The 14303-nt window shown below is 44.0% G+C and overlaps 2 protein-coding genes across 6 annotated transcripts in view; one reads left to right on the top strand and one right to left on the bottom strand.

Moving 5' to 3' along the window:
• TXNDC12 (thioredoxin domain containing 12) overlaps window positions 1–11605 on the bottom strand; it is a 36052-nt gene extending 24447 nt beyond the window's left edge. The window contains exon 1 of the mRNA XM_009457745.3: window positions 10403–11605. Coding sequence (XP_009456020.1) covers window positions 10403–10499 — 97 coding nt within the window. The 5' untranslated portion in view covers window positions 10500–11605. The remainder of the gene's footprint in view (window positions 1–10402) is intronic.
• Window positions 11606–11652: 47 nt separating this feature from the next.
• BTF3L4 (basic transcription factor 3 like 4) overlaps window positions 11653–14303 on the top strand; it is a 32143-nt gene continuing 29492 nt past the window's right edge. For 2 of the 5 annotated variants that reach the window (XM_009457483.5, XM_016952793.4), the window contains exon 1: window positions 11678–11783. The gene's annotated coding sequence lies outside the window, so the exon portion shown is untranslated. 5 annotated transcript variants of the gene reach the window in all.

Genomic DNA, 14303 nt, shown 5'->3' with positions numbered 1-14303 from the left:
AAATGTTTAAAGAAATAACACATGGAATCACAAAAACAGGCATGCAGCATGCAAAATAAATAGTCAAATCTGGCCAGGTGTGGTGGCTCATGTCTGTAATCCTAGCACTTTGGGAGGCCGACGTGGATGGATTGCCCGAGCTCAGGAGTTCGAGACCATCCTGGGCAACATGGTGAAACCCTGTCTCTACTACAATACAAAAAAGTTAGCCAGGTGCCATGGTGCAAGCCAATAGTCCCAGCTACTTGGGAGGCTGAAGTAGGAGAATTGCTTGAACCTGGCAGGCAGAGTTTACAGTGAGTTGAGATCACACCACCACACTCCAGCCTGGGTGACAGAGCAAGACTCTGTCTCAAAAAAAAAAAAAAAAAAAGTCAAATCTGTGAAGTCATCAAACAGAACTTCTAGAAATTAAAAATACAGTTTTGTTGAAATACAAAGTGAATGAATATGCAGTGATAAAAGGAAAGGAGTAATCAAGCCACGAGAAGACATTGAAGAACCTTAAACATATACTAAGTGGAAAGAGCAATTTGAAAAGGCTATATACTACATAATTCCAATTACATGACATTGGAAAAAGCAAAATTATGGAGATAGTAACAGATCAGTGGTTAACAGGGATTCTGGGGGAGAGAGATGAATAAGTGGAGCTCAGGATATTTTTGTAACAGTGAAACTATTCTATATGAAACTGTAATGGTGGATACATACTGTTATGGCCTCAATTGTGTCCCCCACCCCACTCCAAAGTTCATATCTTAAAGTCTTTAAAGAGGTAGCTGAGGTAAAATGAGGTCATTGGGGTGGGCCCTTATCCTTATGAGAAGAGGAGATTAGGACACAGACAAACTTAAAGGGAAGATCATGTGAAGACATAGAAGACAGCCATCCACAAGAAGAAACCAACCCTACCAAGGCCTTCGTATTGGACTTCTAGCCTCCAGAACTGTAAGAAAATAAACTTCTGTTGTTTAAGCCGGTTAGTCTGTGTATTTGTTATGGCAGTCCTAGCAAACGAATACGTATGTTATTATACATTTGTCAAAACACATAGAATGTACAACACCAAGAATGAACCCGAATGTAAACTAGGGACTTTGGTTAATAATAATGTATCAATATTGGTTCGTCAATTGTAACAAACTATCTTTCAAAAGTAAGAGCAAAATAGACATTTTTAGATAAGCTGAGTGATTTTTCCATCCTTCCCTCACAGCCCTCAGAAAAAACAATCCTGCTGACACTGTGATTTTGGACTCCTAGCCTCCAGAACTGTGAGACAATAAATTTCTGTTAAGACACAGTTTGGGCTGTGGATGGTGGCTCATGCCTGTAATCCCAGCACTCTGGGAGGCCGAGGTGAGAGGATCATTTGAGCCCAGGAGTTTGAGACTAGCCTGGGCAACATAGTGAGACCCCATCTCTATAAAAAATAGAAAAATTAGCCAGGTGTGGTGGTGCATGCCTATAGTCCTAGCTACTTGGGAGGCAGGGGCAGGAGGATCGATTGAGCCTGTAGTGAGCTGTGATTGCCCCACTGCACTCCAGCCTGGGTGACAGAGCAAGATTCTGTCTCGAAAAAAAAAAAAAAAAGACACAGTTTGTGGTACTTTCTTACTGTAGCCTTAGCAAACTAATACAGGGGAGCAAGGCAAAAGCAAGGAGACTAATAAAGGGGCTACTACAATAATCCAGGCAAGAGATGATAGTGGACTGGACCAGCTGGGGTGGTAGAAGGGTAAGATACCAATAGGTTCTGGATATATTTCAAAGGCAAAGTTAGCAGGATTTTGCTATGGATATGGGATATGAGAGCAAAAAGAGAAGTCAAGGATCACTCTAAGGTTTTTGGCCTGGACAAGTAGAAGGATGGAGCTGCCATTTACAGTGAGGATGAAAGCATGATTAGAGCATGACCAAGACAGTCCAAGGAGAAAAATTAGATCAAATACATACAACTCTTTCAAAAAATTTTTGACTGGGTGTGGTGGCTCACACCTGTAATCCCAGCACTTTTGGAGGCCAAGGCATGCAGATCACTTGAGGTCAGGAGTTCGAGACCAGCCTGGTCTAACCTAACATGGTAAAACCCCATCTCTACTAAAAATACAAAAATTAGGCCGGGCGCGGTGGCTCATGCCTGTAATCCCAGCACTTTGGGAGGCCAAGGCAGGTGGATCACGAGGTCAAGAGATCAAGACCATCCTGGCCAACATGGTGAAACCCCATCTCTACTAAAAAAAAAAAATATATATATATATATATATATATATTAGCCGGGTATGGTGGCACGCACCTGTAATTCCAGCTACTCAGGAAGCTGAAGCATGAGAATTGCTTGAACTTGGGAGGCGAAGGTTGCAGTAAGCCAAGATCATGCCACTGCACTCCAGCCTGGGTAACAGAGTGAGACTCTGTCTCTAAAAGAAAAGAATTTTGTTGTACCAGGGACAACTGAAAGCTGATAGAAATGATACAATAAAGATAGGAAAAAGGGGTAATACAACATTAGAAGGGAGAGTCACTGGTAAAATATTGGTGAGTTGGTGAGAGGAGACGGGATTTAGCACTCAAGTAGAGGGATTAGCCTTTGCTAGGAATAATGATGGTTTATCAGGTAACAACAGGAAAGGGAGCATGTATGAACACTAGTGGGTAAATGCAGTAGTGAAAATTTTTGAAAGGCCTCTTCCGATTCCTTCTGTCTTCTGGTAAAGAGGGACCATAATTACTAACTGAGAGCAAGGACTGTGGAAGAAGTATTGGAGATTTGAAAAGACAGGAAGAAGTATGAAATAGTCCCCTAGGAGAGAATCAGAGAAAATAAAAAGGATAGCTGAAGGACATATTTCAGGTAGGAAATGATCCCAGAGGAAGGCCTAGATACAAAGAATAGTGAGCAAATAAACCAGCAAACATGTAGATAAATATGTAAATATTGTCTGTATAGCAATTTATAATGCCCAATTTGTAGAGTTAAAAAAGAAAGAGAGAGAGAACTAAGCCAGGCACAATGTGCACCTGTAGTCCCAGCTACTCTGGAGGTTGAGTCAGGAGGATTGCTTGAGCCCTGGAGTTTGAGGCCAGTCTGGGCAACAGGATGAGACTCTATCTCTAAAAAATAAATAACTAAGTTTCAAAAAAAAAATTAAAATTAGAACTAAATATGAGACAACTCCTTATAAGTGAAGAGTGGGTGATTGAAATTAAATGTTCTAAAGTCCCTCTTACCACTGGGGGTATAATAGTGTTAGATTTTGTTAAGTATGCAAGTAAAATTTCAAGAGTTGCTACTAAAAGAAAAGAACTAGAATGCCAACTTCCAAACTAATAAAGGAGATAAAATAAGAACAAGCAAATATTCAACCCCCAAAGAAAGGGCAAAAAGAAAAAAAAGCACAGAAAAAAACAGTAGAAACTGGATAACAGAAACAAGAGCTGTTCTGTCAATAATCACAACAAATATAAGTGGACTAAACTTGCCAATTAAAGTGAAAAGACAAAAATTGTCAGACTTGGTTTAAGAAAAAAGTACCTCTACGATGCTTATAAAAGCATACCTAGCCAGTTGTGGTGGCTCACACCTATAATCCCAGCATTTTGGGAGGCCAAGGCAGGAGGATCACTTGAGGCTAGAAGTTCGAGGCCAGTCTGGGCAACATAGAGAAACCTCACCTCTACAAAAAAATTTAAAAATTAGCTGGATGCAGTGGCATGAGCCTATAGTCCCAGCTACTCAGGAGGCTGATGTCAGAGGATTGCTTGAGGCCAGGAGTTCGAGGATACAGTGAGCTATGATGGCACCACTGCACTCTAGCTCAGGCAACAGAGGGTGACCCTGTTTCTTTTCTTTAAAAAAAAAAAAAAAGCATGCCTAAAACAGAAGGACTTACAGAAGTCCAATGCCAAACAAAATAGAGTCAAGGAAGCTAGATTAATATAAGGTTAAATAAAATTTCTCAGCCAGGCACAGTGGCTCATGCCTGTAATCCCATTACTTTGGGAGGCTGAGGCAGGCAGATCACTTGAGTTCAGGAGCTCAAGACCAGCCTGGCCAACCCCATCTCTACCAAAAATTTAAAAATTAGCTGGGTGTGGTGGCGCATACCTATAATCCCAGCTATCTGGGAGGCTGAGGTGGGAGAATCGCTTAAACCCAGGAGGCAGGGGTTGCAGTGAGCCAAGATCGGGCCACTGCACTCCAGCCTGAGTGACAGAGTGAGACAGTGTCTCAAAAAAATAATAATAATTAATTAATTAATTAAAATAAATTCTCCATGTACCTAGGCCACTCAGAAGCTAGGTGTCAAACCTTACAATCACGTAAGGTTATTACTAATAGAGACCTAGAACAGCACTGTAAAGTAGAACTTACTGCAATGAGCTGTTCAATATGGTAGTCACTAGCCACATGTGGCTACAGAACAATGGAAATGTAGACAATCCAGCTGAGCTCAACTTTTACTTTTATTTAACTTTAATAAATTTAAAGAGTCACAACACTAGAGATTTAGTCTAACCCTCTTATTTTACTGAGGCCTAGAAAAGAAGTTATCCAACACTCCAAGGTAGACCACAACCAAAATTTAAGTCTCCTGACTCCTAATTAGCATTCTTTTCTAATACCCCAGTACTTCCCAAGCTGTTCTGCTGCAATATCCCTAGAGTAAGTCTAGAGGTGTAACGTGAAAATAGTCCACTGTGGCTGGGCGCGGTGGCTCAAGCCTTTGGGAGGCTGAGGCGGGTGGATCACAAGGTCAGGAGTTTGAGACCAGCCTGGTCAACACAGTGAAACCCCGTCTCTACTCTACAAAAATTAGCCAGGCATGGTGGCAGGTGCCTGTAATCCCAACTACTTGGGAGGCTGAGGCAAGAGAATTGCTTGAACCCAGGAGGGGAAGGTTGCAGTGAGCTGAGATTGCGTCACTGCACTCCAGCCTAGGCAACAGAGCAAGACTGTCTCAACAACAACAACAAAATAGTCTACTGCATGTACAAAATTTCCTTGAGAATTCATATTAAAATTTACATTGGAATTTTTTATAATAGTAATAATCACCACCACCACTTATTAAGCAATTGCATTTTTTTTTTTTTTTGGTAGAGATAGGATCTTGCTATGTTGCCCATGCTGGTTTTGAACTCCTGACCTCAAGCAATCCGCCCGCCTTGGCCTCCCAAACTGCTAGGATTATAGGCATGAGCCACTGCACCCAGCCTAAGTGCTTATTTTATGTAATAATTATATTATAGTAACAATATTAATGAATAACACATGAAATTTATTATGTGCCAGGTACTTAAATGCTTTTATATGTGTTAACTTATTTAATCTTCACAACAACTTTATGAGGTAGAAACTCTAATTATCCCTTTATAAATAAGGAAGCTGAACTGAAACAGCTTGCCCAAGGTTATGTTGCCAGTAAGTGGCAGAGCTGGGACTAGAATCTAGGTGGTTGGGTTCCAGGGTCTGTAGTTAACAACCATTCACTACACTTTACTGTCTCTCTAGCAAATATTAAATGAACAAACGAATGCAGCTTCACCAAAGCAGAATGGGAACACCAACTTCAGATCTGGAAAACTTGGGCCTTTTGTTTCCCTCTCAAAAAGATGTTTAAAAGGTACAATGTTTACCTTGTTACTAAAAACATCCATTCCCCAGCACCACTAACACTCCCACCTGTGCCAACATGGAACATCTGAAGGCAGTCCAATTTCCTAAAGTGTCACCTGTATAGCCACTTAATTTATGCCAGTTATCTGCAAAGTCAAGTCTCCCACATCAGCAACTTACCCTATAACATTAATTTTTTAAAAAAGAAAAGCAACCATTTCTAAACACAGCATTCAATCAGAATTTTCAATCCCTTCATCCAAAAATTGTTTTAATGAATGTAAGCTAAAGACATCTGAAAAGTATTATCCACCCCCTCCTAGCTGATGAAACCTAAATAACAAAAGGTCAAGCATCAGAGCTGGCAGCCAAGCCTCTCAAACAGGGAACACTGTACCTGAGACATAGAACATAGTGGCTAAATACTGATTGTCTCAGTCAAACAGACCTGCATTAGAATTCTTGTTCAGCCACTTACCATTTTCATAAATGCAAAATATGGCTAACAAAAACATGTATCCCATAGGCTGTTGTGAATGTGAGTAGAACACTGTGTGGGAGGTAAACACACTTCATATGTGTTAGTGCCAAATTTTTATTCCAGAGACTTGACAAAGTTATCCATTTTTGTTTCAGGCAGAAGAGCACAAGAACCACTCCCAATGACAGCTTTCTAGTTTCTCCTTTAAACTTTAGAGGAGTTTCTGCACTGAGAGACTGGAATGGTATGCTGGTTAAGGGCACTGGCTCTGGGATTTGTATTCCAGCTAGTCCACTGGACTCCTTTGCCTCATTTGAGGTTTTTTCATCTGTGAAGTGGGAATAATGATAAAAACATTGTCCATCTCATAGGGTTATTATGAGGCTTAGTCAATACATGAAAAATGCACACAACAGCACCTGGAGGATAGTAAATGTACAGTAAATATTGGTCACTACTTCTCCCCATGGGTGATGTATTCCAAATTTTTAGTCCATGGAGAACAATGTAATTATTTTGGAACTCTATAGAACGTTAGAGCTGGAAGAGATCTTAGGAAGTACTTCTAGTCCAACTCTCTCATTGATTAATTGGTTGTCACGTAGGACCAGAACTAAATGGCCTGATCAGAATTACAATCCAGGCCTCCCAATTTCTTTATTTTTTTTTTGATACAGAGTATCACTCTGTTGCCCAGGCTGGAGTGCAGTGGCACTATCTCGGCTCACTGCAACCTCCACCTCCCAGGTTCAAGCAATTCTCCTGCCTCAGCCTCCCGAGTAGCTAGGATTACAGGCGTGTGCCACCACGCCTGGCTAATTTTTGTATTTTTTTTAGTAGAGATGGGGTTTCGCCATGTTGGCCAGGCTGGTCTTGAACTCCTGACCTCAGGTGATTGACCTGCCTCAGCCTCCCAAAGTGCTGGGATAACAGGCATGAGCCACCGTGCCCAGCCTGGGCCTTCTAATTTCTATTTAGTGCTAGGTCCACATCACTGTGCTGCTTCTTCTTAATGAAAACAGTAGAGATCATTCAGTCTTTCCTCTCTGCAAACCACCAGGCCATCGTCCGGAAAGAGCTAGAGCTAAACATCTGGGAAGAAATCCATCTCATTAAGACTTTCAGCAAACATTGCCTCAGGTAGCACTTTTTTGGAAGGTAGGGTAAGTGGGGTATAATCTACTTCCCAAGAATCCATACCCAAGAGATACATAAAACAAAAGTTTGAAATAGTATTAATTCCTTTTAGGGATTATTATTATTATTTCCATGGGAGGAAATAATACTGGTTAATATTTATTAAATATTTTCTAAGTGTCCAACACAATATTAAGTGCCTTTTGTTTTTGGATTGAATCCTCCCAACCCAGCCCCACTGCCCTAAGCTGCCCTTCTATGTGCTCCTGCAGCTACCTGGTATTTCCCTGCTTAAAGCACATATCATGCTGCCATGTAACTGTCTGCTTACTTGTCTTGGTATCTTACCAGACTGCAAGCTGAAAAAGGACAGGAATCACAATTATCATGTTTATCATTCATTTCCTCTTTCAACAAATATTCCTGAGCATGAACAAGACAGAAATAGTCCTGGTTCACTGTGGCAGATACGCCCCTCTTACAATGTGACCTCAACATACCTCCCACTGGGGGTGAGGGTGGGGGTCCTAATATTCCATTCCCTTGAGTCTGCCCCTACAGGGTACAGTGGAAGTGATGCTATGTGCCTTGTAAGGCTAGGTGACAAAAATGCCATGCATTTCCACCTTGTTCTCTTATGGCACGCACTCTTGGAATCCAGCCTCCCATAAAGCTACTGTGAGGAAACCCATAGGAGCCCATGCAGAAAGATCACATGGAGAGGTAACCAGCTTAGCCAAGGCCCCAGTCATCGTTGAACAGGGACAAGCCTTTCCCAGTGTGCCTTGTTTGAATTCCTTACTCACACAATTGTGAGCATAATAAAATGATTTCTTCATGCCCACTAAATTTTGGAGTGATTTATTACACAACAACGGTAACTGGAACAACCACACAAAGCTTAATATCTAACAAGGAATAAAAATACAAAATACCTGATTCCAAGGTATTACCTACACCTAACACAGTAACTTGAACAGAGCAAATTATTTGTTGAGTGTCTGAGGTAGTTATGATGCCCATTTTGCAGATGAGGAACTGAGGCTTTGAGAGTTAAGAAACTTGCCCAAGGCTACTCAGCTAGTGAGTGGCAGAACAAATTAAAACTCAGATCTAGGCCTGGCGCAGTGGCTCGCGCCTATAATCCCAATACTTTGGGAGGCCAAGGAGGGAGGATCACCTGAGGTCAGGAGTTTGAGATCAGCCTGGCCAACATGGTGAAACTCCATCTCTACTAAAAATACAAAAAAATACAAAAAAAAAAAAAAAAATTAGCTGGGCATAGTGGCACATGCCTGTAGTCCCAGCTACTCGGGAGGCTGAGGCAGGAGAATCATTTGAACCCGGGAGGCAGAAGTTGCAGTGAGCCGAGATTGCACCACTCCACTCCAGCCTGGCAGAGTGAGACTCCGTCTCAAAAACAAAAGCAAACAAACAAACAGAAAAAACAGCAAAGAAAAAACTCAGATCTAAACCCACGTACCCAACACTCTACTCTTCTGTTACTCTCAGTACTTACAACTTTACTTTAAATATACAGTAGCTGGCTGGGCGCAGTGGCTCATGCCTGTAATCCCAGCACTTTGGGAGGCCAAGGTGGGCAGATCATGAGGTCAGGAGTTCGAGACCAGCCTTGCCAACATAGTGAAACCCCGTCTCTACTAAAAATACAAAAAATTAGCCAGACGTGGTGGCAGGCACCTGTAATCCCAGCTACTCAGGAGGCTAAGGCAGGAGAATCGCTTGAACCCAGGAGGCGGAGGTTGCAGTGAGCCAAGATCATGCCACTGGACTCCAGCCCGAGCAACAGTGCGAGACTCTGTCTAAAAAACAAAACAAAACAACAAAAAAAACAGTAGTCTGTTTTAAAATGGGATTGTCAGTATTTAAAACATTCTGGCCTAACAGGATTTGTCATGCAGTTTCATCACTGAGATGGAAACCCACATATCACCTTCTCCAAAAAGCTTCTCCTGACCTTCATAATTCAAGTGATGCCAGCTCCACCAACCTCCCCAGCCTTTCTACTTCCTATTCCATCACAGTCTTGTTGTTTTCCCAGCACTTGTTCCTAGTTGAAACTGTCCTATTAATTTGTTCATGAGTCTACTCTGTCTCTCTGACATGAATATAAGCTCCACCAGAGTAGGAACCTTGTCTGTCCTGTTTACAGCTATACCCCTAGTGCCTAGGACAGTGCCTGAAATATAGGAGGTGATCAAAAATTATTTACGGAATGAAGGAATGATTGCATTCAGGCAAAATGAATGCCCACCCAATCTTATTACTCACCAATAGATGTGAAAATAGAGAGGATAAGAGAAAACAAAAACAGAAGGATTGCAGCAGAATCATTCCATACAGTAAGGTCAGTGAAAAAAAAAAAAAAAGGAAGAGGGGTTGGGATCCATGCTACAATTCATCTACTTAGAAAAGCATAAACTCTGAGTTCACAGACTGTCAGTCCAACTTTCAACTAAGTAAGGGCTGATGAGGAGAGAGGTGTTAAAACTTAGAATGGAGATGTAGGTAATGGATGGAGTAGGGGGCCACACCTCCTAACCTCCATTCATAACCACTGATCGCTCACTTACAAAAAAACTTCGCTGAACCACAGCAAGGACAATTGTTGGGGAGCCTTAAACAGCAGACCTTCTACCCTTCGCTTGGCTCTTCCTATGCACTAGATACAGCTACCTGGGATGCAGGTGCTGTTTCCCAAAGGCAAGCAAGTGGCAGTAACCTAGCTCTTCGCGGAAGAAGTAAGGAGAGAAATCTTCAGACCCAGAACAGGGTTCTCTGCATATGCAGGTCCCCAACGGCTCTATTTCTCCCAGGTGGGAAGGTGACCGTTCCTCAGGACCTCCCAAGTGCTAGGCACTATGCTGGGCTCTTAACATGCTTTCCTTAATTTACGGGCCATTCCTTCCCTCCAACCCAATAATTTAGAGAGGCCTCAGGTACAACTTCTCCATTCCCCAGACCCGCTACTCTCTACCCCAAGAAATCTTCAAACTCCAGGAGCGGTTGGGGAAGATAAAAAGAAATCTGGAGTGGCCTAAGAGTTAGAATGGGAGGGGAACGGTGCTAGGGCAAGAAGAGATTATACTGGGATCAGTATAGTAAAGATCAGTAAAGAGAAGATAAGAACGCGGTCTGACCCTTTCCAAGCCCATTATGTCCATCAGAAGAGATGACGAGGAGCAGGAAACTGAAGCCCAGCAAACAGGTGGCCCCGAGACGAGGCCGCGTCTCCATGGCAGTAGGTGCGCGGGGCCACGGGGCTGAGCGGACGCAGGGCCGGAGTCCCAGCAGACGGTCCACACAGTTCGCCGAGCGCCGCTCAGCACAACCCCTCTACTTCCCAGATTTTTTTTTTTTCAAACTCTGAAGGAAGTGATGTTAGACGGATGTGGGTGGTGCCTCCGGGGTCCGGTTTGGGATGGAGTGAGTTTAAAGGTGCAGATCACGTAGAAGGGTACGAGAGCTGTTCTCGAGCGCGAGTTGCTTTCTGTGGATTCTGGGTGTCCAGGTCCCGGGACGGAGCGGGAAAATGTAGGCCAAGATAGTAGGGGCGGCGGAGAGGTTCGGGAGAACCGTTGCTCCTCGCGTCCGCCACCCAGTCCAGCCCCTCCCCCTAAGAACCGCTGCACTTCCTAGTCAAAAGCAAATTATTGATTCGTGAGGTCAGTCGCTCCCAACAGTGGGCGGATTGCCCACTGGCCTCGGATTCTCCTTACCCCTCCACAAATCAAGACTGGACAACTGGATTTCATTGTTAGGTTCCTGCGAGGGTCTCTGAGGAGACCTGGCAAGCCTGTTCTGCGGTGCGTGGGCTCGTGCCGTGCAGACATGCACTTTCCCGCTGGAGAAGCTCTGTACCTTATTTTTCCTTGCAACCGCAAATCTTCTACTCAGGGATGATGCAACCAACTGATGCAAGCTCCAAGAAAACCAAACTTGGGACCTCTTATTGCAAAACTGACTTAGGTGGACTTAGGACACCAGGATATAAGTCACTGCAGGCTAAAGTGTAAAGCTTCTGGTTATTTTTCTTGTAGCTTGAGGATTTCTTCCCAATTTTTCCCCTTCTCTGTATAACAAACAGGTGAAAATGTCCGGTCTTTTTCTTCCTGGTACTAGTTGAGTCCTAAAGTCCGTACTTAATGCATAGCGAAAAAGCGACCTAACAAAAGTACACACCCAAATAAAAACATACCGACCACCCTTTTATTAGGTTCCCTAAAATTGTAGGCAGGGACACAATAGAACGCTCGGGAGACTGCAAGCCCCAGGATGCCGCGCGGCCACCTGCACCTGCCGCCACTAGCACTAAGAGGGATGCGCAAAGCAGGCGGGGCGTTGGAGTTCAGATGTTCGCTCCCGGGATAGGCTGCCCCGGAGAGGGAGAGGCGGGGTCGGCTGTATCACGTGGATCTGCTCCCGCCGCCGCCGCCGCCGCCGTCGTCTTTCTCTGTCTCGGCTGAGGCAGCCATCTTTCTCTTGCCGCGTGCTGGTGTTGGAGGACCCTCCCTGCTTCAGGTGAGACCCCCGGCGGTCCCGCCACTTCACGGCCATAGGCCGCTGCGCACGGTCTCCCCCCGCCCTCTCCTTCCGACACCCGCCAACCGCTCAGGCTGCCACTTCCGCCGTGGTGCGGCGAGCGGGGGCGGAGGCGGCTGGCTTGGCCTGTCGGTTACCGGCGGCGCAGCTGGGGGTCGGCACCTGTGGGAAGGTCCCCAGCACCACCGCCCCCTGTGGGAGCGAGCGGGCCCGCGCTGTTGCCGCCCAGACCCTGTCCCAGGAGGCGGGTGGACGCCCCTCCTCTGTTCCATTACTCCTCGCTCACAACAGCAGTGTTGTGTGCTTTGAGCTTTATACAGGCTCTCTGTTGTCCTCTCATTTGATGCTCCCAGTCTACAGATAAGGAAGCTGAGGTTACCACTTCCCGCCCTTGAGTCCAGGGAACCGAACTCAGTTGCAGCGCTCTTCACCTTGTAATGGCAATGTTTGTTTACAAGTCGGCGTCCCTTGCCCATCTTTATAACCCCCCTCCCACTGCCTGCTGACCGACAGGCTCAGTGTTGCACAGCTAGTGAATGGCGGTTTCAACTTCCGTTCCCACATTCTTGCAGTTTACCATAGTTGTCCCCTCGGGAGTGGTAACAATAGTTACCAGTAACTGTGTATCTTCTGTGAACCATTCCCTGTGGTTGATAATGTTTTAACCCTCAAAACAACCCTGTGAAGTACGTGGTGTTATACCTTTCCAAATGCAGGAGGAATACAAGTTCAGAGAAGAAAAATACCTTTCCCAACTGGTAGAACCTTGGTCTTTCTGATTCCAAAGCCTGTGCTTGTCTTAGAGAAACCCTACATAATAAAAAGTCAGGACTCAAGGTTGCAATTATTTTTATCTCTGTGTAAACATGATGTATGTGAAAGTGCCTACCACAATGCTTCTAACTTAGGCACTTAATAAATATAAACCTGTTTACACCCTTTCTTGAGTCCTTGAGAACAGTGCTAAAAGATCCTGGGATCCCCAAGGAAGAACTCATTAATCATGTGGCTTTAGGAAGTTACTTCTCCCTTTTGGGCTTAGGAAGGGACTTCTCCCTTCTGGGCCCTTATTTCCTAATCTATTAAGATGGGAGGGAGGGAACTGTTTCGTTTGTAATTTATACTTTGCTGGTGCTAGCAGATGTTGAGATGACATCACAGATAGGAATGATGGGTGCAATAAAGTAGAGGTTGATTGAGAATAGAGAATTAAACCAGGTGATCTTGGAGGTCTACTCCAGATTCTGAGCTTGACATCGCATAGACTGAGTCCAGTCCTCTTTCCTACTTGAATTCCACACACCACAACTTGCCAAGAAACAAAAGACTACTCTTGTTCCTCCCCTACTGCGTTCAGCTCTCAGTCTCCCTAAAATCATTTTTCTCTGAGATACTCCTTAGGAACAAAATTTCTCAATTCTGTTGTCCTGACCACCTGGAATGGAATCTGTTCTTTCATCTATACCTTGATTTGAAGAGTTAATTTTGTTCTTGCTTTTATTTCAAACAAGTCAAGACTTTGTCTTGGCATCCCAACCTCTGTCTGTTCTCTTGGGAATTGTTACTTCAAAATGCAGAAGAATCCCAAAGGGTTTACCAAGTATCTAGGTCTAATGTTTTTCCTTAGCCCCTTTTTTTTGCAATAAATTCCTTTGGCTCTTTGTTAGTTCACTACACTCTCATGGCCACATTCCTTTGAGAAAAGTGAATGTTGGTCCTTTTCTGTGGATATTTGAGCATAGGAATTGGGATTTAAGTCATCAAATTCAAGTCTATGGCAGAGCTAAGATTGGCACACATTTAAGGCTTCTTGTTTTGGACTCTAAACACACTTCCTCCTATAAAAGTGTTTTTAGCTGCTTCAGCATTGTGATACAGCGCTGAGCAGAGTGAAGAATCATAAATTCTAAATATTATTTGGGATCTGGACATTAGCCTTAAAGAAGAGATAGATATATAGGTTATTGCCTAAGGACAGTGTCAAAGTACAAAATGGTTAGTAATTATATAGTCTTTGATGCTGCTTTTTTTAATCTCTCAAATGAAGCAAACAGTATTTTTTTCATGTGAATGATGACTATACAGGGTTTAGAGAATTGGCCAAAGAAGGTTTGATAACAACCTAGTCCCTTATTCCCTTCCTCACATCTCAGTAATGATTTGTTGATCTGCAGAACAAGTAAAACAAGACTTTTAATTTGGCTTTTTTTTTTTTTTTTGAGACTGAGTTTCGCTCTTGTTGCTCAGGCTGGAGTGCAATGGCATGATCTCGGCTCACTGCAACCTCCGCCTCCCGGGTTCGGGCGATTCTCCTGCCTCAGCCTTCTGAGTAGCTGGGATTACAGGCATGTGCCACCACACCCGGCTAATTTTGTATTTTTAGTAAAGACAGGTTTCTCCATGTTGGTCAGGCTGGCCTCGAACTCCCGACCTCAGGTGATCCACCCGCCTCGGCCTCCCAAAGTGCTGGGATTACAGGCGTGAGCCACCGTGCCGGGC

Source organism: Pan troglodytes, chromosome 1 (assembly GCF_028858775.2).
Source record: "Pan troglodytes isolate AG18354 chromosome 1, NHGRI_mPanTro3-v2.0_pri, whole genome shotgun sequence".
In the NCBI taxonomy this organism is placed as follows: Eukaryota; Metazoa; Chordata; class Mammalia; order Primates; family Hominidae; genus Pan; species Pan troglodytes.
The sequence above is the reverse complement of the archived record's forward strand: the minus strand, read 5'-3'. Positions and strand labels throughout refer to the sequence as shown.